Raw genomic sequence first — 25692 nt, 5'->3', positions numbered from 1 at the left:
ATGTCTCTTTCCTTGCATTAGTTACTAAAGGCAGTGGCTTATTTATCCAGGTATAATTCTGTGTAAATGAAACATCTTTCCTCCTCTCCTAAGTAAATCAATACAATCCAGTTGAACTTATGAACCTAAGAAGAAATTCTGCTGTATAATTGAACATTATTCTAATGTTACATTTGCTTTTTTTTCTTCTGTAATGATAATATATATGTATAAATGCAAGTTTTACCTTCAGCAACCATAATTCACTACATAATTTACTAAGCATAATACTATACATCTGTTGAGGAGTGAACTACTAAGTAAGCTACTTATTTTAAGGTTGTAGGAATGCAACAACATAAGGAAAATACAGCACACCTGACTGCTTACAGGTCTCTTGAGATACTGATCTAGGTGCTAGAGGATATTTATCTTTACCAGGAGTGAAATTTTTGTGTGTTTATGTCTTTACACATATATGAAATGAGCGCACACACACATATTTATGTTTTTATAATGTTCAGAAATTTAATTTTTCTTGCAAAATAAACATCTGCTATTGGTTAGTTTTGTATCAAGGGTTTTTTTGTTTGTTTTTTGTTGTTGTTTTAAACATGTACAGTACTCTCATTATTAAAATTGCACGCACCACACAGCAGGCTGACCTTATGCAAGAGTCTGAGGGAAAAGCCCATATATAAAGGAAAGCCCAAGAGCGCCCATTCCTAAATACAACACGCCCTATGCGTGTTCAGGCTTAAACTTCAATGCTTCATAGTAGTTTCATTAACTCACAACTAACTACTGCTGGGCATAGTGAACTCTGTTGTGGCCTGTCAAGCTAGTGAATATGGAATGTGTTGACATATAAAAAGAAACAGTGAGAGAGAAGCTTCATTTAAACATTCATAAAGAAAATTAATGGCTATAATGTCAAATAACATACAGTTCAGTCCAGATCCAGAAGTCTTTCCTATCAATTTAGTTCAACTTTAGTAGCTACTGTTGTTTCTCCTTGTAGGTTCTGAGCTATACAAATGTAGTTTCCAGCATCTTTGGCTTCAAAATCCTCAACAAGAAGAACACTCTTTGAGATTCTTGTAGTATGTCCAGCTCCTCTGTTTATCAATCTCCAGAAGTTTTGGATAATCACAGGCCTCTCAGACTGTTTAAAAGAGAAAAAAAGAAAACAACAACAACAACAACCCACCCACACAAAATGTGATTCTCCAAAGTGTACTTAGCAACACCACCCCACCAAACCCTGATGCAAGAGGTTGGATAGCAGGAGCCTATATCTAAGTCAGCCCTAAGTGAGGAAACTGAAGGTCTGGCAGTTGCAGCAACATTCCTGCATTAAATATTGATGTACCAATAAGTTATGCCAAATAAAGGTAATACAATGGCTCTTCCACTCTAAGCACAAGTACTGTGTATCTTTAGATCAGTGATGGGCTGACAAAGCTCTGCCTGGAGCCTCTGAGTGAGCTCAGTTTTAGGCCACTTACTAAGGCTGCATTTGGGTACCTGATCAAATAGATCACGTAGCTTGGGGGACGTGTCAGGATGGATGTGTGAGCTCATTTTCAGACTTTCAGTGTCTCAAAAAGGAGGCAGCAGTGCCATAAGTTGGTTGACCAAGCACATGTTGAAAACTAATTCCTCCTCTAGTTTTAGAAACCCTGTATTAGATAACATACAAACAAATAGTAACATTCCCAAATACTTCTAAATTAATCCTTACGTTCTGGTTTCCAAATGTGTATGTAACTTCAAAGCCAAAACACAAAAATCAGTGTTTGGATAGAAAGATGCTTTTTGACTTTTTTGTTATAACAGGCTTTTTCTTTACCCTCCCTTTTGTAAGACAATTCTCTGATGGACTGTTTATGAGGTCACACTCCCTGGCACCTCAGAAGGTCACAAAGGACTGGATAAGAGAAACTGGCCCAAAGATAGACTATAGCAGTCTCTTTCCTTCCAAAATCCATCAGCTGCTCATCAACAGCTTTAAGCACACTGGCTTCTGCTATATCAGTAACTGGGATAAAACTAAGAGAGAGGTTTCTGCTTGGAAACCATCTCCTCTTGCTTTGTAAAATAGATGGATTAACCATTTACCAATATGAATGCTACAAGGCTCAAGCTAATAGTAGCAAAAAGGTAAGTTATACATGTATCTAGAGCCAAAGCTACAATCTCGCTTGCAAAATGACCATACAAAGGCAGCTGCCAGTCTTTTTGAAGCTTAGGGATGAGTCACAGTGGAGTCAGGCAATGCCTAGAAGTGGCAGGCATTACCAGCTTTAAAAAAAAAAATCTTGATAGCTGTAAATCTCATATAGTAATTCTTAAACCTTTAAAAGTAATCGAGCCACTTAGCAGAGCACTGCTTCCAGTTCCCAGCCTGAAAATCAAGTGCTACCTACAATCACGTACTACTGCACACTTAATTCAAGCCTAAGTTAGTTCTCTAAATATAATAAGTAGAACTTCCTTGACCCTACTGAAAGTGAAGGTAAAGGCCATGTAAAGCGGATGCTGTTTGCCTGGTTGGGCTCCTGCTACCCCAGTTTTTCTCATACTAATTGCCTTCTGCTTTGAAGCCTGTTTCATGGAATCAGATTAAGGAGTGGATCTGTATGCATTTACAACAGGTGAATGAGCAAATGCAATTGTCAGAGGGTGGAAAAACTAAGGGAAAAATAAGAACAAAAAATAACTGAGTGGGGAAAAAAAAGAGGGAGAGGTTAGTGAATACGGAGATGAAATGATGGTCTCCCTAATGCAATGTACCTGGGAACAAGCATGGATTAAAGTGCTGCTTCTGCTCAGGAATCAAGCAGTAGGTGACAGCCCAGCTGCTGGGTGGGGTAGTGGTGGTGAACAAAACTATCACTGAGCTTCCTGCACTGAAAGCAGCAACATGAATGAAAAATCATCCAGTTAATCTTAGAACCTTGTCAATCCTTTTTCTTGCATAAAAGGTCTATCTGGCCAGCATCACTGATGATCCTCTATCTTCTCCCTCCACCCCCACCTTTTTTCTTTGCAGAATGTGAATACTTTCTCTCCCAAAAAGCATACAGTGCTTCTACTCTGACATTTACTTGATCACTTTGCCGGGGCAGACATCCAACACAACTCTTCCCTCCCTGTCCCCAGGCACAGCTGGAGCTGAGACTGTTTACTCCAGTGGATAATAAGCACATCAGCCCTTTCCAGGGCAGATACAGGCCAAAGTCTCTCTCTCACCCCAGTAGGTAGGTGCAGTGAGAGGGTGTAGTCCTCTGATAGTGCATGTGCCCTGCACTGCAGCTGCAGCATCCACAGCAAACAAGGGAGTTCATTTGCATGTGTTTAGCTGTTTATCTTCCATCAGTGCTACAGAGGCATAAAGGCATAAAGGTGTAGTGCACATGCCAGTGTGCATGAGGAGCTGTAAGACCACTGGAAGCACCTGGGCCAAGAACAGCCAGCAACCACGCTTGGGGCAGCCATCGGGCTGTAAAAGATGCAGAAGTAGCAAGGGGTGGACACTAAGGAGATACAGAGTTTTTGAAGTCCAGGCTGAGTGTAGGATTTTAATTCCTTCAATTGTGCTTCGTAATTACAGTTAGTTACAAAAGACAAAAATGATGGGGTTTGTATAGACAGTTACTACAGTCCATTAAACAGATATCAAGGGAAGCTGAATACAAAAAACCCAAAAAAGACCCCACAAGACAAAAAAATGGAAAACCATATCAATCAACAAAGCTAATGTGACCAAGCACAGGCACTTCTTCTCTTCCCCACCCAGCAGAGTAAATCGTTATACAACTGTCAGAGTTAAAGCACCACCCTGAAGGATAGAGAACACTGCCATTTGTTGATGTATCCCCCTCAAAGTAATGCATTGGGCCTTTAACCAAAGACATCAGGCCTTTAACCAAAAAAACAGCATTGCTCTGCAGCTCCCCAAACTTTGAAGCACGTCTGTTTTCCTTAACATTTTGCTTTTTACTTCACAGACAGCTGCAAGTTTCTCTGCTCATTTTGACATCTGCTCCTTTCCTTCCTAAATTCAAATGGACACCAGAAACAGGAATTCTGCCAAACTCTTCCAGTGCTCTATCTAGTATTTACTCTTTAGATCACCTACAGCTTGGACAGGGCAGGAAGGAGAAGTTGATAATTGCTCACAAACTCTCAGACTTCAACAGTCTTGGCAGGAAAATGTAGGACAAGCATCATGAGGTTGGAGTTGGGGGGGAAAGAAGGGTGGAGGGGGAGCGGGGAAAGTGAAAGAACAAATTAACATCTAAGCAAGGACCTAGTTCTACATGCCCAGTGCCCTCACCAGCTGTTCAAATCCCTTTCGTGCTCACTTGCTCTCTGGTTTTCCCCCTGCAGAGGCACACACCTTACCATGACAGCAGAGCACTACAGCCTCTATCTTAATGGCCACTGCAAACTTCTGGAGCCTTAGATTTGAATTTCCTCAAGCCTAGTAAACACTGAACTCCAATCACTCACTTAAACCATTGTCTCTGCTATTAAAATACTTCTATGCTGCATCGAGAGACAAAGTACCTTATTATCAAGCTCTGCATTGTCCTTTAACAACCCAGAACCAAGAGGGTTGGAAACAGAATACAATGCCAACCCTTCGGTCATAGAGGATCCCTTTCCCATGGCAAAGGGTTCCATCTTCCAGCAGTCCTTTCTTTGCTCCTAGCCTGTTTAGGATAAACAGCAGGAGGGATGAGGCTAATTAAGAATCAAGCCCCTACTGTAACTGGTTGGGGTGGTTAGAGGGAAAAGAAGGGGGACCATCAGCGTTGCTAGTCAGATACATCTTATTGCAAGAAAAGAGATGTCAGATTCACTCTGTGTTTCCAGTGGATTCTTTCAGATGAGGCTGGGCAGAAGCAGATTCTCCTTCTGGATGTGGGCAACAATTAAGCTTAAAAATTCTGTGCTGGGATGATTCATGTGCCCCAGCCACAGAGAAGGAAGGGATATCAAATGCAGAGGCATCAATGAGGCTTTGTGGCTTGCCCTAGAACAGCCTCCTGACACTAGCTGGCTTTGACCCTGTCTGAGGCTTTCTTTGGAAATGCTGCCAGAGGCCAAGTGTCTCTGGAATGGAAACCTGAGGGAGGAGTGAGCTTTGCTGAACTCGATTTTTGCTAACATGCTCTCCAGCTTCATCCCTGTGCTGCTCCTAGATTTGCAGGGAAAGATGGGCTGAAGTTCAAAAGGGATATGCTGCCTCCTCCTGCCAGCACGCCTCAGCTTTTATGCAAGAGGCAGACACCACAACCTGAAAGAATTTTTACTCCAAATCTAGATGCTGACTGCATGCAAAGTCTTGCCTTTATGAAGAACAAACCATTTCCAGCAGGGCATACATCTCTTACCTCTTGCCCTGGGTACTGCCACCTGAAGTTCACATCTACATCTGGCTCCCCAAGGACTGTGCAGATCACCTGAACACTGTCACCGACTTCAGCTCTATTGGATGACACCGCAATTGTGGTTGAGGGTGGGCCCTTGGGAACTGAGAGAAAGACAGTGCTTGGAAAAAGAAAATTAGCTTCTAAAGTTAAATACACTGGCAAAACTGAGAGTTAATTTTTGACTCAGTTTGCTTAATGCAACAGGTAAGTGTTTTATACCTGCAACTACACTGGGAAATTGCTGGAATTTAAACCTACAATGTTTTATCACATATACTTTTGTTCAAGGTGTTAAAAATCTGATTACATTACTTATTTTACTTTTTTTTAAATTGTTTTCTTAGCCACATCAGCAAAAGAGTCAGTTTAAGCATATAGAAAACTGCATTTTACCTTCCACATACAGTAGGTGATATTTGATGGAAATCTGAGGTGCTCCCTGTGACTCTGCTTTGCAGTAGACAATGCCCTTATGATCAGAAGTAGGGTGCTGGTAGACAAAACCCTTTTTTGCATCATAAATAAGATCAGTTCCATCTGTTTCAATTTCTTCTGCTGGAAATTCCCTGTGTAGAGTTACTTTTGCTGAAGGAGTAGTAACACGGCATGGGATGACTGCAGGTTTATCTGGGTTCAGGTAGACAATCTCAAAATAACTGGGAGTAGGTACAAAAAGTTCCTCTTTGTCTGTGCAGAAGAGTTGATATAGTTAAAAAGTATTTACTTCTTGGTTTAACAGAAAGAAAACAAAGTACATGCAACAAGAGAAAATAGCTATGAGCAACATTTAAAGCAAATCGTTTTGGCTTAATTTTTAATATGCACCCACAAAAGGAAAAATCACAGCTTGCATTAAAAACATTAAACCAAAAAGAAAAACAAAGTATTCTTTACTATATCTTCAGACTTTTTTAATCTTAAGAAAAGCTTTGGAATTCCTTTTAATAAGTTTGCAAATACTTATCTGAATCCCATCACCCCTGGCAAGATAAGGACTACTAGGAAAAGATACTCTTTGGAGCTACAGACTTTTTATATGTATGCTTTTAGGCAAACTGTTTGATTTATTGCTCTAAGCAGATGAAATATTCAGTGCTTTTAGAATGACAGTTAAGGAGTATTTCCATAATTTGCATGATTCTTAGAAATATAAAGATGAAATTTCTTTCTAGCATGAGCATTTATATAATAACTTGACTGAAAAGTTTATTCCAAAATTTCTAAAGGAATGTGTCCCAAAAACATTAGGCAGTTCTCATAATTCTGCACAGTCTCATGGTCTAATGTAGCTCCAAAATGTATGGCAAACAATCCTATCTTAACATTTTGTACTAAAATGTTTTCTAGCCAACAATACTTTGGTTCTACTTGGGATTGAAGGTTGTTTTACATCCAAAATGATTTCCATAAGAAGATCAAATTCACAATTTGATTTCAGCTCTGTTGTATCAAGTAGCAGTAAACTGTGCACAAGCTCTGTGGGACAACACATGTACTTAAAGAGTGTTTTGTCTCTCAATGTGCTATATAGACTCCTGGGAGAAGTTGTGGCCCTATCAAGGTCAGTGAGGTCAAGACTTTTAAGCCAGTGCAGGTAACTGGAAAAAAGTGGCGGGGCAGGAGTCATCGGAATGCCATGACAAAATGAATCTTCTGCACAGATGTATTTTCTTTATTGAGACCCATTTTCAAAAGTTAAACATTTTTATATTCATTTTATAGACGCTCCTCTGAAAGTCTGTTACTATTTTCAAAGGTGTTTGCTTTGCATTGCATTATACATTACTTTGGGTATATGTTTTGCATAATCCACAGGGAAAATGGACCCAATAAATCATACTAAGCAAGTATTTTCTGCTCACCAGCACTGTCTTCCTTAACATCCACTAAAAAAAGATGAAAATAGTGGAAGTAAAATCTTGACAGTGAAATCGCTGCTGTAGCTTTTTTTCTGTCTTACTAGCAAATATATTTTCACTAATAATCCCCCAGGAGTTAATTACCTGTGAAAAAGATGTACGTTGAGCCTGTTTTAGTCACATCCTTCCTACATTTGTTACCATTGCACAGCTGAAGCCAGCAGCTGTATTCACCTGTGTCTGCTGCAGTGGAGTTTGTAAGGATCAGCTGACCATACCTTTCAAGCTGCTTTATACTGCAGAGAAATAAAAACAAAAGGCACAGACAACCACAGATGTATCTCCTTATACATTTCTGTCAGTTCAGTTCTACTTTTGATTTTATATTCCTACTCTGCAACTGACCTACCTTTCAAAGCTCTGTTGCAACTTCCCCTTTTGCTCCCTCTGAGACCTGTTTACATGAGTAGTTTTAATGATTTTAACTACACACAAGAGCTCGCAAGTGTTTTTGTCTTGTAATTTAACTTTTGGATTCTTTTCAGTCCCCATTTTTTAAATGGGCTGTGACTGTATGTTTTATGTCTGTTTGTCCACATATAGCCCTTTTTTCATGCTAAAAGTCAACCTGCATGCATCTCAGTGCTTTTTTAATACCATTAACGGTAGCACTGCTTCAATACATCTAACAAAGATAATTCATGAGAAGTAAACAGCAAGTACTTTAATAAGAATTTGTTTAATGATTTATGCCTGCTTTCAGGCTGAACGCTTTACCAATCTTTAACACACTGGTCCAAGTTTCCACTTACAAACACCATCATTTAAGAACTTCTATCTCAGCTTGGATTTGTACTGCAAGTAAGTCATTTTGCACCACCTACTCCTCTTCCCTAAGCCACCTCACTGGCATCCTCTCACTGGAGTTTCATCATCACCCCTCAGCTATTTCAGAGCACGACCCTGAGAAGTGCTAGATGGGTTCTGGCAGTGCCATCATGTAACTACACAAAATTCGGTCTGTGTGATTATTTCAGACTTCATTTGCTTTTTTCTCTTTCTCTTGAATTTCCCAGGTATATCTCTCACTGGACTGACATTTTTAAATGTACAACTATTTATAAATATGTAGTATATATATGTGTAGATACTGCCAATGTTTATAAGGGTCAAAGGTCCTATCTATGAAATACAGCAGCTACAGCCTCATCTTGGGGTTTTTTTTATATTTCAAGGTTTGCTTTCCTGGCTCTTTCTTGCAGACAGATGGTGTTATAGTTGGCAGTCTGCTGTGTTGACTTTTGATGGATAGCAAAAGCAATGTCCCAACAGAACCAGTTCTCAGGAAACCCTGTCAGCACAGCCATGTGGCAGTACTGATGCATTCCACTGCTGCTCTGACCCTTAAAAAACATTCTCTCCAGTCACCTGCCTTTCATGGTAGTACATCCAGAACATGAAGGGTTCCCTCTTTCCTTTGCAAGACATCAAGTTACAAGGTCATTTCTTTTCTAAGCAAGTCAGGAGTGATTTTTCCAATTTTAGGCATTTCATAACTAACTTCTTTTTACTGTTTCAAATTGGATTTAGACAAATACACAGCTTGCATAATATCTGAACAGCTCTCATATTCATTTATCTGTGGATTCTCTTAATATTTATTATCCTCTTATTTCTTCTTATTAATGTGACAGTTATTCTGTAAGACAGAATCATTTATTTTTGGGATGAGCATGCTTTGAAGAAATTCTTATCCTCTAAAACACCTCATCACTGAGTAACAGCAGCACTGTAGACTTGCTGCTGAAATTAAAAGCAGACTAAATACACATCCCAAACAGAGCTGAAAATTATCTTTTCCATTAAAGCCTTCAGACCCCATTACTACACAGGTCCACCACAGGGCATTTTTGAGGCCTGCCTAAAGAAACAGACAAATCATGTTTCCTACAGGGTCATGTGCTTGTCCTACACGGCCTTGTCTGATTTCACTGCTTGGAATCATGTAATTATGTAATCACGTAATTATGGTGCAGTAGCATTTTCATTTTTAATACATACACTACTTACATTATAAATTATCTGGTGTTTTTGGATAAGTTTTGAGAGATTGCTATTTCTGCAAGAGATCCTGCTGTATAACATACCCAACAGGAAAAAGAGAGAAATCCAAAACATGTCCTAGTCTGTATTATTATTATTTAGTTTCACAGTTCACATTTCATAGGCTATATGACTACATCAGCATAAAATGTTTTGCAAGTGTGGAGTACTAAATGTCAACATTACAGAGAAAGCTTTATGCCAGAACATTTTTGCCTCCTTTTGTTATTGCAGACCCTGAACTATAGCTCAAAATCCCAACAGACAGAAAAATAAGGTCATAGTTAATTAATTATTGTACACTGTGTTCTGCTTAGGTGAAAACGAGCTATCCAGTAATCAATGGAAATAGCCTAGCAAGGTAGTCATCCACAAACATGCACTAACAAAACCTGGCAACTGAGAGTGGAAATGTTGAAACTTGTGACACGACCATATTAAGCAGACAAAACAGGCCATATAAAGTAAATTACAAATGGTAAATCCTGCAGCTGACCAATATTTCCAGAATAACTTTTATTTCATTAGTATTTTAGATGCAAGGAAATCTGATTCAAAAGCCAAAACTTTGCTGTGCTGTAGATATCACAAAGTAAAAATGTTGTATATACAAACATTCCAATATTGTTTAAAGAAAGTAGAAAACTAGTCCAAAAAAAAGATATAAAAAGACAGTATACACAGCATCACTCAAACAACATCTAACAAACTCCTCTAAAGCAGTTGCATTCATACTGACAAAAGAGAGCTTATCTCAAACACACGCTCACTAGGAGAAGAACATAACATCTTACTGTTTTACACAAAAACCCCAACCCTAGCTTTCAGACTTCAAAGCACAAGCAGCAAAATGAAATTCAGTTATACACATGAGCACAGCCGACGTCCCACTAGGCCAGCAGGAGCCTGCATTCACTGAAAGCAGTGTAACTTTGCCCTCTACAACATTCAGTTTCCTCAGTATTTTTGAGAGCTCTCCTGTCCAGACGCACTCTGCTTACAAGAATATACATGTGATGTACGTCCAGCTCTTTGCCCCAGCTTCCCCCATTAGAGCAGTTCCATTTCGTGGGAGTTTACTTATCAGATTAAGTTCTCTGATAAATACAGCTGGTCTTCACCAAGTGAGAGACCCATGATCCAGGTCAGGCAGAGCAGAGATTGTGTAAAGTTAGACTGCCTTTTTGCTATAAAGCACAGGAAAAGGAAAATGTGCTTGCCCTTATTTTTTTCTTTCATCACTTTCATGCATTGTAGATCCAGTTTCTGGGTGAGCCTACAGTCATTAATTTGTTATGTACAGTCTTACAAAACAGCATTCCAGCCCTTCCATTCTGGAGATGCATGACCTACCTTTGACCATTAACACCACCAATATTTTTGGCCAGTTCAGCCAGTACACAAGATTTTCAGACAAAAAGTGTATTTATGCTATACAAAGCAAGAGAGCATTACAGATAATGTAAGGTAGTCCTGAAGCAAGCTAGTGTGTATCCTTAACCCAAGCACCACGTTTGCATGATTCTAGCTCTCTCCCCAGAGTTGTATTGCGTGCTACAGTCTCTAAAGCTAAGTAAATCATTTCAGTGTGCACTGTTATTTACTCCAATTAGAATAGTGGAAAGGCAGAATTTCTCCTCTATCTCAACAAGAAACAGCCAAAGAGTCCTCCTCCTCCTTTCACTCTGCATCTTTCCCTCCCCCGGATATGGCAATTTTAGCATCTGTTAACAGCTCCAGACCTATTAAAAACTGAGACACTAGTACAGCAAGCAAAAATATTTTACTTACCAGGTTGTAAAGTATAGCTACAAAGACAAATTCAAAAAAAGTATAGCCACTAGAGAAATGGCTTCTCTCATTATAATCTTCCTTCTTAGAAAAGCAACCCTCCAGGTTGCTGTATTCTCCTTACCATATGGGTGAGTTAAAAATGTGCTAAGCATGGGATGGAGGCAAAACATCTGGCTTTTATCTCTACTTATTTTTGCAACCACCTATATGAAATATATTACAAGGATGCTAAATTTAACTAGTTGCAAACCAAAATGCCAGATCAGTTGAATTTGTACATCCGTCCTACTATTTAAAGAAAAAACAGGAACTGGGTGCCTGTTCTGTTGCTATAGGGATGTGCAAATGAATGAAAGAATTGTAGTCATTAGTCCCCAGCAATTGCATGGATCTCATCACCATTGTCACTCCTCCTCATTTTTCATCCGGCATGCCAAGCCACTCTTTCTTCATTTTCCATTACCTCCTCATAACCCTATCACTTTGCCTTGCTGCTGCCATCAATTCTGGTTTGCACCACTGCCCCACCTCCAGCAAGACCTGCATGGTAATCCAAGGTAAAAAAGCCCAGCCCAGTTAATTAGCTTGGGCTTCACCCCACACCTCATTCACTAACTGGTAACGAAGGGATTACCTTATACTTGGTATTTAAGTACTCAAAAAATGTTAAAAGATACTGGACATACACCTATCTAGATGATTAACCAATTTTTGCTGTAGGTTATTTGATAATTATTTTTCTGATTTCCCCCCTTTGTCCTACATTCATAGTTTTGTTTTAAAATAACGGAGGTAATATATTAATAACATTTAAAAATTTACCTATTGCAGTTGGTGGTTGGTGCATGGTCTTGCATATGCCATGAGGAAGATCTAAGCTCCCTTTCAAAGATGATAGTAATTGTTAACTTTTTCTGCTGCCAGCTAACTTACAAACACTGCCAACGGAGCTAACTAAATAACAGGTACCCCTATGGTATTTCCAGTTAAATCAATGCTTTCTAAAACCGCAGAACATAAATTTCAAATTTCACATTCTATAAAGCAGATTTTGTTTCATATGCATCTATGAGCACTACAGCAAAGAACTTGAGATACTTACCAAAGTCCTGATAAAATTGTGATGGCAAATATAACTGCATAGGATTATGTGGTCAATGTCTCCATAAATTACTACCATTCTGTGACTCTTAAATCTGCTACTAATCCATGTTTTCAATTTCTCTAGTTAATTTTAGGATCTTCCACTTGCATTCAAAATTGTTGATTCAGTCTAACGCAGCCTTACTGCTTCAACAACTTGAAATTCAAAATAATTTTTAAAGCAACGATCATCATTTTTCAATACAAAATCCTTAAATATATGCCTTAGCCAATTCATATCCACCCAGCCAAAATGTTTTATAGCATTTATTTTGTGTGACATTATTAACTTTTGATGTATGGCTAAAATATTACAAATACTGTAAACTTGAGTGGGAGCAGAAAGATAAATTGCTGAGGCAACAGAATCGCAAACTACTTCAAACTGAAAAACAGAAAACTGCACAATCAGGAAATTCGTATCTTTGTTTTTCCCTAAATTATCTTAAATTCTTGCACTTTCTTCCATGTGCATCAATTGAAAACATTTAATTTTGCAGGAGAGGAACAGACAGTCAAATAAATAATGAAGAAGCATTCAGATTCCTCTCCAAAAAATCTGAATATGTGCCCCACCTTCTTCAATGCCAGATGCTGATACCCAGATAACATGACCTGGAGGTCTACAGAACCAAACCATGCCACCAACTTATTTGCAAGTGCACAAAACATAAGATACACTTGGGAACGACAACCACCAAGTATACACACGCTCCCTGTTGATTCGCACATACAGCTCTGGCTTGCTGGGAGGCCAGGTCTGTACTGCGGCTGACAAACGCCACCTACTGAAATAAATCCAGACAGAACAGCATTTCTTGCCAAAGAATAAGCAGTAGCAGTTTAAATTGGCCACAAGATCCTTTGAGAGGTATTGCTGTGATAACCCTGTAGCAAGAACAGGCTTGCTGCTGTGATAGAAGCCTTGCACTCAGCCAGTGTAGTTCTTGAGCTCTACAGCAAGGGACAAGCAAATAAATGCACAGAGAAGAACTGCTTCGTGAATTTCAGGAGGATATCCTAGAGATCACAGCGTATAACTCTTCAACACTCCACTTCGAAAAGAGAAGTGGAAAGGAGAAGAATATATCTGAAAAATTAATTAACTGGGAATGATTTAAAGGTAGCATCACATCAGTAAATAAGTGAAATGCATCACTGAGATTTAGATAACCTGAGTTATTTACAGAGAACATATACACTTGTACTTAATTAAGGAATAAAAGGACAATAGCAGCTGATACCTTCGCTCATAACTGTGTCTCTCACCGAATAATCCAAAAAAAGCTCCTTGCAGCTCTTTCTTAGGGTATCGTTCACAATGCTTCACTGTCTCCTCATGTAAATCTCCATAAAACAGCCAGTGAAAACAAACACAACTCAAGGCAAAAAAATGCATGTGGAAGACATCCTTAAGCTCCTTATATGCTCCTCTTCTCTCAAATACAGAACAAAATTATTACATTTAATCTACATTTAGCTATGTGTACTATCCTCAAAAACTGGGAAGGCACACAAATATATGGGGTTTTAGAAAAGATGTTTGGAGCAACAGGACACTCAGCTGGTGGGGCAGAGAAAGGAAGAGTCCTAAGTTCCTCTTCCTGTGGTAACAACTACTTATGTAGTTTTCATTATGATGTCACTAGATGAAATAAAAAGCTTTACTAAACTCAAGGTGATTATACTCAGCATTAAACTCTGCCACACCACAAACCCTGCAATTCCCTTTTCCACACAAAGGCAACTTTGACTGAAAAAGTAATGACTACCTCTCACTTTCTTCCTAGCATGGAGGCTGGTGTATTTTTTGCTAGTTAAGGGAGGGTGGGTTTGAGTCTCTTCAGGAAATTAATCTTAGTGTCTCGGGTGGTAGCCACACTAGCAACCATTACAGCCTACCAGGAGCAAGTCTCTGCAGAGCACCAGAGTAGGCTGGTAGTGAGCACCTGATATTCACACTCACACATTTTGAGAGTTTTACTTCAGACCAACCCTAACTTGGTTCCCTGTTGTCCCCGTGTCCTGCTGAACACCATCTTTATTTTAGACTCATCTGAAGGAAATACACTTAATGTGCTGCAAGACTACTCCACAGTGCAAATCACAGGGCAGTAATTAGTGACAACTAAAAGTCGCTCATCCTTTTTCGTTGACATTAAAAACCATTGGATAGAATATCTTAATTGTAAAAATGTAAACAAATAAAACCCCCGATGGTGCTGAAACTCGTAGGGAAAAGAAAAGTTCTGGATGTTTTTTTTTCCTCCAAAAAAAGAAAAATAGCTTACCTGAGTCTGAAGTCTTTAAAGGTGTCTAAATATGAAGGGTAGTTCCAAGTAACATTACTCCCCTTACATCGCAGTTCTATGCTTTGTCCTGCAGACAGACTTAAAGTGGCAGCCAGTTTCTGGATACGACCTTTATCCATCACCTGTGTCAGTATGGACTGGGACTTCAAAGAGGAGTCAGCAGATTCTCTCTCCTTCATTTTGGAAGTTTTGGGTTTTACTTTTTTGTTAAAAACCTTGTTTTCCCCATGTTCTTTTGGACGCTTACTCTTCGCAGGCTGTCCAATAACTTGTAAAATAAAGAAAAGAAGACAATGTTACCGATTAGAAAAAAGTTATATAGTCTTTTTGCAAAAAAAAATCTTCCTTATTATCACAGAGAATAACTGAAGTTTTGTTCTTCCTAGAAAAGATTCATAAAACTTAGTAAGAGTATATTTTCATAAGTTTTTGAAGTCTCTGCCATGACCCATTTTCCTGGGGAAAAAAAAGAGCTTTCAACAACATGTGGAAAATCTATACCTATAGTTACATAAACAGACAAATATGTAAGGTATGAAAACTTCAGAAGTGGTAAGGAAAAGAAATATAGCATTTCTATCTCCATTTACTTCTGTCATTTCTACCCCATGGCACTGCCATGCTGTACACAAGGCTACACAAGCTCTCTGTCTTTTATGTCGCACACTCATCAATTCTGCATTGCCTTTTCACACACCATGCTACCATAGGGGACACATGAAGAAAAACTGGCAAGGATGGAACTTTGTGACAATTTATAAAATACTGTTAGTGATGCAGTTTTCTTCTTTTATAGTAAGTACTGTGAAATGCAAATGATACTAGAGTCACTTGAAGGGAGTATTTAAGTCATCACTTCTCCGTAACAGCCATTTATTTGACAGTGCAGCTGAAAATAGAACTTAGATACAAACAGTAAGAGATTGCATCACCTCCAAGATACAACAGGGATGCCCAGCTGCCTTTAGAAACAAAGAAAACAAAGAAAAAGTGAGGTGTCTCAAATTTAAAAATAAATAAATAATTCAATAAAAACCAAATTATCCCCACTTTAAGCGACATCAGGAAGTACAGCTCTTTTGCAAGATGAGCCTAAAACTCTGGTGTCCCCAGACACCAGAAACTCCACTAATTGCACCTGACAGCTAATTCTTGTTTTCCACACGGAAATGTTCAGGTATTTCATTGTACAAATCAATTAACAAGCTCCCTCTGGAATTAAAAACAGCCCTGCAATATATACTCAGTTAGCACGAACTAAAAATGGTACTGGCTGCCAGTATGAGCAGCAGGACCTCCAGACTCCTGCCACTGTTGGCTCTCGTGACATTCCTCAAACCCCAGTTGGACACCTTGCACTGCTTCAACCTTCCACTCCTCTAAATCCAGGCTGATATACAACATGTCTCTTTTAAATGGCACAGAGCCTTGTGAGCACAAATTTAAAGTCCAGGACACTGCAGCACTTCTTTCCTGCATTACATTAGAAAGGATACAGTGGGTCAGGTCAAAATTATTTGCACTGACCACCTAGTGTCAGATGCCAACCAGAGAACAGGGCAACCATCTCTGCTCCTTTGATACTAGTCTCCCAAGCTTCCAAGAACCCTTAGGTCAAGGGATCTGTGAACCACAGTTGTCATCATTTCATTGTCCTTGGTTGTTATTATTATTTTGTATTTTTGTATTTTATTGTCCTTGGATGTTTTCCTTCATTGATTTGTCTGGTCAATTTTCAAAATCACAAACTAAACATAAATATTAGATGCCTCCTAGTTTTTGTATTAAATGAATAAATATTCATTGTTTCTCCAACAACATTCTCTGAGGCACTTGTACTTTTACAAAACTTGAGTGTTTTTGAAACATATCCTTTCCAGACTGACATGTCCTACTCTATTTAATTATTCCTTGTAAAGGATATGCATCTTACAACAGGTTCAGTTACACCACATTTGCATAACACAAAGAACACAAAAGCAGACTGTACACCAGGTTCAAGACATAGTCAAACCACAGTTGTACATACTAAGGGTGTCTTCCTTCCTGTATAAACAGCTCATTACTTTTCAAGATGAGCAATATTAGGAGCTGACCTTCTCTAGAATAATCAAGTGTAACTTCAGTTACACTGTCCTAAGTAGGAATTATTTGTTAGAAATACCTAAGTAGAAACCCATCAATGTGTATATGAAGTTAGAATCATTTGTGTTATGTAGCATCTATCAACACAAAATTTCAAGTACAATTTTCACTGCCCAGTCTTTCAAAATTGAGTATATCATAAAATCATGGCACTCAAACACTGTTTATGTTGCTGATTTTCTCTAAAGCTGATTCTTTTGGCATATTAATGAGACATCTCTAATGATTCTCGCCATAGAGAAGGATTCTGTCCCAGAGTCTGCAATTACAGTGCTTGGTAGGATACTGCACTGAAAGTTTCTGCTATGCTTATCATGTCACCATTTTCCAATGAAACCTTCCTAAGCACCTCCATAGTGAACATGGGTGCACACAAATAATTCAGTTTTTAAGTTTTACTTTCTACAGGTGTTCTTTCTTATTCCCCATTCCTACCAGCCCTACAAATTCTGTGGCCACCTCTCTATACCCCACCCTAGTACATCAGAAGAAGAAAAGGATTTATGGCCGGGTTTATCCCTTTTGTAAGCTGTTTCTCAAACTCTTTTTGTCTGCTTTATTCTGATTTTTATATTTAACCCATATGCGAGTTCAGGAGCCTTCTCGTCTTATGCAATTCCCCCTTCCAAAATTAAATGCATCAGTCATTTCTTTGGCTTTTATTATTCCTGCAAGAATATTAAAACTACAGTCTGGCTGTTCTACAGTAACATCTGAATCCAATTACCTGAATACTACTCCGGATCAACTCAAGAATTGCTGCTTTTCTCAGGGCCTCTTCAAGTAGCAGCTCTAAGTCATCATCATTTATGGCATCTAAACAATTGCACTCTGCATCACACCCCAACGTGTGTGATCCAAACTACATTAGGGAAAGTAATTCTTCCTTTTGCTTTTCTATCCAGCCCTTGCTGACCCTCTGATTTTCCTTAACAGAGGCATCATTACACATTGGGTGGTCAGTTATCAGGTTGTTTGTTCTCCACAGGACGAGTATTTCAGTCCAGATGACTTTTACTGACAAAACCCACCAGGAATCAGACTTAACACTAAATATTTCTTCAACACTTCTCCTTTGGGTTGAGTTATTCCATCTTAGTGGAATTTTATGACAGCATTGTGCCCTAGTACTAGAAGGTCCCACCAACAGGCCTGATAAGCCTTTTGGATGAGGATTCCATTTCAAACTGGACATTCCAGTTCCTTGTCTAACATTCCAATTTTGTCTGTGGAAGAACATAAGCTCTGGTTCAGCCATTTTTTTTCCTTTTTTTTTTTCATCAAACCCTATTGATATAGGACTATTTGGTCAAACTACTCTTTGCCATTTCCACTACTTTCTGCCAACCTCAATCCTGACACTATTTCAAAGGCACATGGATGTTGCAACCTCACCCAATGGAAATGCTTCATCCCACACTGTGTGCCACATCTGATACTCTGCCTTTAAGAAACTGTTAAAGACTTCCCTACGAAAGCTTTTCAATTTTAAGTGCCAGAAGCCTGGTTTTGATTTTGTCTAGATGAAGTTTTTTCTCTCCGCACAAGCTCCCTCTGTTCCGTGCTTCTGTAGTTACCAGTGAGTCTGAACACTTTCCTCCCATACCACACTCCCAGCTGCACAGTGAGATCCTTGTCTGTCTGACCTTGCATTTCCCTGCAGGATACGCCCTGCAGGGGCATTTCAGGAAACACCATCAGAGGAGCTTTTATCTTTCTACACAGAAAACCTAGTTCTCTGCTGCACCTCCCACGGAGGTGAGTTTCCAAGCAAGCTGAGGCCAGGCTCCTCCACAACACTCCCTTATAAGCCTGCCCAGATATCTACTGACACCACCACTTCTGCACCTCACAATCCTGCCTTCTGTCATCACTCAAATAAGTATCTGTATGCCAGATAACCAAATTAACTGCTACAGTTAAAGAAGACACACAATCAAATCCCTCCAAGAACACAGAAACCACCACCAAGATTCCTCCATTTCCTTGCCCAATCTGCAAGATTTTCCCAAGAAAGGGAACAAACTCAACTAGCCCATTTATGCAAGTACATGAATACGCCATTTTGGGATATTTTACCATTTCACTAGATTTATGCACAGAGCCCTCACCGTTTTAATCCAGCAACAACACTTCTTACTAAAAAAGATAATAAAATTAAGACTTAGAAAAATATTGAGAAAATGCCTCGTTTCTACCTCTGATCGGCTCCTGTCAGTTCTAAGAGGCACTGTACTAATTTCCTCTGCAATAATACATTCAGGGTCCCTAGAACTCATCATGTCAGAGTAGGAGATTAAGCACTGGTAACTCACGGAAATACACCATGCGGCACTTTTGCTCCTGGTTCACAGCATTGTCCCATTCTACCTTTTAATGTTTGTCTGCCCCTTGTTCTCACAAATGTTACAAAGAACAATTCCAAAATGGGTGTTAGTTATATAATCCTAAAGAGCATCCATTTTTCATTTGAGACATCACCTATATCCACACGCACATTGCACTGGCCCCTGATCTTCAAGTGTCCAGCCAGAGAACTTCAGAAGCAGAGGGTGAGCAAGGTCTCCCACAAGTACAAAGAGATTGTGTTCATTGTCCACTAGACATACCTATTCCACAAGGCAGGTCCTGTGCTACACCTTGGCACCATTAGAGATCAAAAAACCTCTCATTAAGACTGATGAATTCTTCCTTGGAACAAAATCAAGTGTAAAGTTACCATAAAGTCTAATTCCTAACCACCAGGATTATGATAAGAGGGAAGAAAGTGTATCTGTGATCACAACTAATGTAACAGAACAGTAGCTTGGACACATCTCTATTTGTCATATTTCAAATGAAAAGTTAATCATCCAAACACTCACACAATCTGGAGGGACATATTTCATTGTTCATAAAGTAATATAAGCGAAATTACAAAGCCTATTTTGAAGTTAAAATGTCTAGATTAGGACCTCTACCTCTTCCTTTAGACAAAAAATTGTTATTATATGTGCTGGTTTACTTTCTGACAGAGTGAAGCACCCAGTCAAACCTCAGTATAAACTGAGGAAAACACAGACTTGGGAAATCTTCTGCCCAAGTTCAAGTCCTTTCTTATTCTGCGTTTTTATTGCCTATTTCTCAAACAGAAAACACTTTTTTTGATGTGGTGGTGCACACCCCTGGACTAGATCTTTCAGCAGAAATTCACTCCCACAGCACTCTGGTCCAGAGTGCAATGCCTTAGCACGTAGTCATGAGAAAAACTGGGCTGGAAAGGGCTTTCTGCAGGTCCCTTCCCATCTCTGTTCAGCTGCTCTGAGCCTTGTCCAGTTGAACTGCAACTTTCCCAAATGCTGGAGACTCTACATCTCCCCTTTCAGTGCTTAACAGTTCCCAGGGTGGAGGATTTTTTATGTTCTTACAAGAATTTTTTTCCTTATGACCTCCTGAACCACTTGTGGTAACTGCTTCTCTGCCTTTCCCCGCGCACCTCAGAGCCTCCCCATTTCTCTACAAATCCTTCCACGGGCTACGGCAGCCCTTCCGCGGTAGAAAACAATGGAATTTTTCTGTTGTTGTTTCTTCTAGATAAGTATTAAGAAGTTTATTCACATTTTTCAAGAAAGAAACAGCATCTCTTTTGCCTAGTTAACGTCTACGTAAGTCAAGCACTCGTTGTGAATGTCCCTTCCCAGTCAAGCACTTACCTCTCCCCACCAAGACTTCATCACAACCTGAAACATGATTATGAGAAAAGTTCGGTGCTCTCTACAAATGAACAACCGTGCACGAAACCTTTTGTGTTTGTTTTTCAAATCAGTGCTGGAGGGACGTCCAGCACTGTCCCTCGCCCAGGGCTGTCCCTTCCCGGCGCCGCACGGGACCGAAGCGCGATTTAAACGCGGACCCGGAGGGAGCGGGCGGCGGGGACAGCCGGGGCTGCCGCAAACGCCTCTCTCCAAACCCACACTTTGGGCAGAAAGCGCGGGCGGACCGCTGTCCGCCACCGCCCCTGAGATGGCTCCCGGTCCTGTCCCGGGGACAGTCGGCGCGGGGGGACGACTGGAAAAAGGAGAGCCCGATACGACTCGCAAGGTGTGGGGACGCGGCGGGGCGGGGGCTCACCGTGTGGCAGCGTTTCCTGCAGCAGCAGCAGCGGCAGAAGGCTGAGGAGCACCCAGACCCGCATGGCGGGAGCGGCCGGGGCGCTGCGCTGAGGGGCGGGCGCGGCCGCGGGGCCGGGCCCCGGGCGCCTCGGCGGGGAGGGGCCGGGAGGGGCCGGGAGGGGCCGGCGCTCCCGCGGCTCTCGCTGCTGGACGGGCGGTCGGCACTGTGCTGCCTGGGGGGCCGATCCCGCGAGCACCCGGCCTTCTTCGCTGAGAACCCCATGTTCTGAGCAGAGCTGCACCCTAGACACGCTCGACCTCGGGAGCACCTGTAGAGCGTCACTGCTCGCAGCGGCTCGGCGGTGACAGCCGCCCTTCGCCACGCGTGGCTCTGCACAGGTGCAAAGCTCTTGGCTGCCTTCGGACCCGTAGCTTGGTCGGGAGAGGGGAGCGGGGCAGCGAGGGCTGTACAGGTGGTGCCACAGGTGACCCTGCGGGTGCACGTCGGGCACAGAACAGCGCTGGCCTAAGACAGCAAGAGTACGTTTTAAGTCAAACTATTGCACTCATACCAGCCACAGCAAAGAGATTCCCAGTAGCTCAGGAAAAGCTGCCTCACAGTGGAAAACAGAGGAAGTATCTGTGTTCCTATTTGGGGCTCCATAGTCCGTGACAGTTTTCATGGATGCCTGTGTGAAGCACACTGAGAAGGTGTAGGCATCTCTTCACTGCTAAGAGATAACGTGATAAGCTTGACATTTGCAGCGTGTATGTTTATGCCCACACTGGGCTGTCAAAAACCGCTTCTTGAAATTTGAGGATTTCCTTGGAGGAGAAGGGAGCAAAAAATATGACTGGAGGGGCCACAAAGGTAGATACAAGGGAAGGTGAAGACTCTGGACTGGAAGGGGGGAAAAACAATGGCTGTCAGAGATCACAAGTCTGAACTGTAGTAGACAAGACCACAGTTCAATGTGAATAAAACTAAGCAGGGAATGGTATCCCTGCCCGCAGTTCCATGGCCATAGCAGATGTGAGAGTAGAACAGTTACAGACCTTGAAGGAAGCAGGAGGATTCATCTGCATACACACATACACACACAAATTAGAAGGGATATGCTCCCCTACTCTCATAAATACACAGACATGCAGAGTTTGGATACCTGCTTGCCTGAGCCTGCTCCAGGACTTAACCTGGGGTAGTTGGTTAGTGTGAAAAATCCAGTAGGGCCCAGGTGTGGAGTAAGATGATGAAATTTCATTATTTCTTTTTCATTTTATTATCGGTATATCCTAGACTTGTTGACCATTACCTGTAACAAATTAAGAAAAATAGCTGGTTTTTTTTGCTATGGGATATTTTAAAAGTCTTTCTCCCTTTAAACAGTTAGAATGCCATCAAATATTATATTCTGAAAAGGTTATCAGTCTGTTTTAAGGTAAATGAATCTCAGAGATAACTCAGAAAAGATGTGTAGTATAAACTGCAAATTTGCATTTGGAAATATTAACAGTTCCTGCTTATGATGAAGACTAGGCTTTTTTCTTTCATCTGCAAAACTGCTACTTGCAATTCTGATGTGCCTTCTTAGGTCAAATATCTCTTTTTCTTTCATACATGGGGTAGGTCAATAATCTAATGGTGTCTGAGCTCCACATATTAGTGTATTTTGGAAAACATGGTAATAGCACATGGAAATAACACTCAGACTGCACTAATTTTAAGACATATTTAAACTGACATATACCTTTTTCCTATGTAGATATATGCAATGAAGAAAGAAAATGATTTCATGAATTTTGTGTCCTAGTTTTAAATGGGTATGCATGAAAAACCAGCCTCGTTTTCATTTATCATCAGAAGAACTAATGAAAACCTACATGTAATGACCCCAGTTCTCCACAAGAGTAACCCAATAGCTTAAATACATCTTTTCAAGTCAATGTTTTAAATGTGATACTTGCAGAATGACTCTTGTCCTCATTTAAATCAGTGTCCCTGTTCCCACTGCTTCATGGACCAAGATTTTCAAGACCAGCCTTAGTAAGTCTGTATGTACAATACAGACTTACATGACTATTAATAATTTGAAAACTTCATGAGGAATTATATAAGAGTTGCAATATACCTCTGAAAAAATCCAGTCATAACTCCTCTTAAGTCTGTGAAGAAAGATGATTACCCAAATGTCTCTGTCTACTGCAGAGAATAAGCTTGCTCTGGCAGTGGGGTTCTCATTGTCAAGGCTATTGTTATCCATGCCCAGACACATGCTTTCATTCTCTTGCTATTCCCACAGTACTATCCAAAATTGAGGAAGGTTTTGGGGTTGGTTTGCTTCAGGTTTTTTGGGGGGTTGGTGTTTTGTTTTTGCTGGGGTTTTTTATTGTTGTTTTGGTTTGCTTTTTCACAAAAAGGGAAAAAGGAGACAACAATGAGTTTGCTCATCCAGCTCTGAGGTTGGGTGGATACCAGGACAATGCTCAGTGCTTCGGAAAGTTGAGCAGCATGAATGCTGAGGGCTACTCACTCCCTCTGGAAATCAAACCTAACATCATCTCTGGCTTGGCACTGTAACACAAGACGCCTAAATCAAAGGGTGTTATTCTCTATTTCAGTGACTTCTTCAGTGCTTTGAAGCAAGCAGGAAACAAACATTGCTACTATCCTCATCTCCAGACTGTCTCCCCATTTAAACATACAATGTGGTTCTGTTTTCCCCTCTATAAAAATGCATACAAGTTATCATGTTATTTATTTTAAATGTTCTATGATTTGTATAATGTCATGACATTAGATATCTGGAATACTAATTATTTTAATTCACTATATTATTTTAGTGTAACTAAAACCATAGTGGTGTTTAAAGTTACAGCTGTTGTATGAAGTACATAAAAGTGATATTCAGCTTTATTTAAAAAATATGGAACAAATGCACAATTTTTATCCCACAAAGCACATTTTACAGTAAATGAAGAGCAATGTAATTTTCATCAGAATTTGGAACTAAAGTAACTAAAAATGTCACTGATAACAATTCTACTGTAAAGTGGGAAAAAGCACCATATTCTTAAATATAAGCATTTTTACATTCATAAAAATTCAAAACTTTTTTCATTTTGGCAGAGCACTTCAAAGAAATAAAAAACTGTAGTTTAAGTTGCATCATACTCATCAACATTTTAAATGCTCAGCAGCATATAATATAGAAATAATCACTAGAATGTACATATGAACAAAAAGGAAAAGTTAAAATGGATATGAATGCTAATGTTTTTTAAAGTGATGCACACATAACTGTTTTTAAAGATATGAAACACATATTTCACGTTGACTCCAACTAAACTTGGTGAATCTGGAGTTTACCTGGCAAAAGGTTCATGAAACACAGAAAGACAATAGAATTTGTCCAACTGAAAATTTAAAAAAAAAAAAAATATATATACATAGTTCTGCATGTCAATGCACAGCAATCCTTCGACTTAGCTAATGTTAGGGAGTTTGATTTCTAAAATCAAATGGAAAATAGATCAACACACGGTTAAGGCATTATATTTAGCTTTGGAAAGGTCCAACTATTAAAAATGCAGAGGTCCTAAAAACATGTACCTGAAAGAAATACTAAAGGTACAGGAAATTAAAAACAAACACAAATATCCTATACCATATGAAATACCACCTGCTCTTTCTGTAAAATATATATTTCCTTCACACTGAGTAACCTCAATGCTTTCAGTGAACATACTGCAGTTTGTACAAACTTCCTAGCAAGTCTAGGAAGAATTAGGGCCCAAGAGCATTAAAAAGGTGCTTTTGTTTTCTTTTTTATGCACTCAAGTAACACATGCCAGCCTTCTTGTGAATTAAATTCCTACCATAAAAAATGCACCTCAATGTCAAAGGCCTCATATCTGAATAAAATGATTGCACAGTCCCACACAGATTTCCTGCATTGTCAGGGATTTCACCATCTCAGGATACTTATGGCACATTGATATTGGCACTTGTTAAAACTTCCATGAAAAGACTATGCCTTATATTTCTTAAATATATATATATATGTATATATATATTTGCATAAATTTTAAGGGGAAGGGAACTAGACTTGTATATTTATCATCTAATAAAATAGGAAATCTATATTTAAGCTTTACCAAGTTTTGCCTCTAAATTCATTTTATCATTTGAAGTTTCTGGATGGCATGGTTAAATTCATATATGTAAGTAACTCTGTATCACTACTATTGACATTTATTGCTGATAGTTCTCCAACAGCAGGTAATATAAATGGCTTTAACACATGGAGACATAAACATATTATGACAGATTTCAGGAATCTAACCAGCATTTGTTGTGCAGGAAAAAGCATACTTATTAATAGAATAGTTTCATCCATGATAATAAGCAATGAAATCTAAGTTACCTCATAAAACTTTCTATTGCAGAATTAGGACTGGAATAGCACAAGAAGATCATTTAAGATAACATGAATGATTCAGAAATGTTTTATAACTCTTATTCCTCAGAACAAAAAGCACATTTATTTGTGCTCTGTTAAATATAGTTTGGCTTACTTTCTTAAATCAAACTAGGTAAAAATAATTCTTTTATCTAGTGGCATATCGAGAATATACCAATGCAAATAAAGTTTTTGGAGGATTTTTTCCTATAAAGGAAGAAAAATCCCAATAGGCTACCCCCAAAAATAGATATTTTGTATTAACATATACCATTATTATTTGCACAGAACAATTTACAATATCAACAACTGAGTTAAAAAATAACAACGATTTAGTTCCACTGGACTTGTGCTTTCAGCTG

General features: G+C 39.6%; 1 protein-coding gene across 1 annotated transcript; it reads right to left on the bottom strand.

Moving 5' to 3' along the window:
* Positions 1-481: 481 nt before the first annotated feature.
* PDGFRL (platelet derived growth factor receptor like) lies at positions 482-20981 on the bottom strand. Its single transcript, XM_027676527.1, has 6 exons — positions 20890-20981; positions 14614-14902; positions 7427-7578; positions 5817-6110; positions 5385-5524; positions 482-1144 (listed from the first exon to the last, which is right to left on the bottom strand). The coding sequence occupies exons 1-6, from the start codon at positions 20951-20953 to the stop codon at positions 956-958; spliced, it is 1128 nt and encodes a 375-aa protein (XP_027532328.1). The 5' UTR covers positions 20954-20981; the 3' UTR covers positions 482-955.
* Positions 20982-25692: the final 4711 nt, after the last annotated feature.

The sequence above is a fragment of the Neopelma chrysocephalum genome, unplaced genomic scaffold (genome assembly GCF_003984885.1).
Source record: "Neopelma chrysocephalum unplaced genomic scaffold, ASM398488v2 Primary Assembly neopelma1_42, whole genome shotgun sequence".
In the NCBI taxonomy this organism is placed as follows: domain Eukaryota; kingdom Metazoa; phylum Chordata; class Aves; order Passeriformes; family Pipridae; genus Neopelma; species Neopelma chrysocephalum.
The sequence above is the reverse complement of the archived record's forward strand: the minus strand, read 5'-3'. Positions and strand labels throughout refer to the sequence as shown.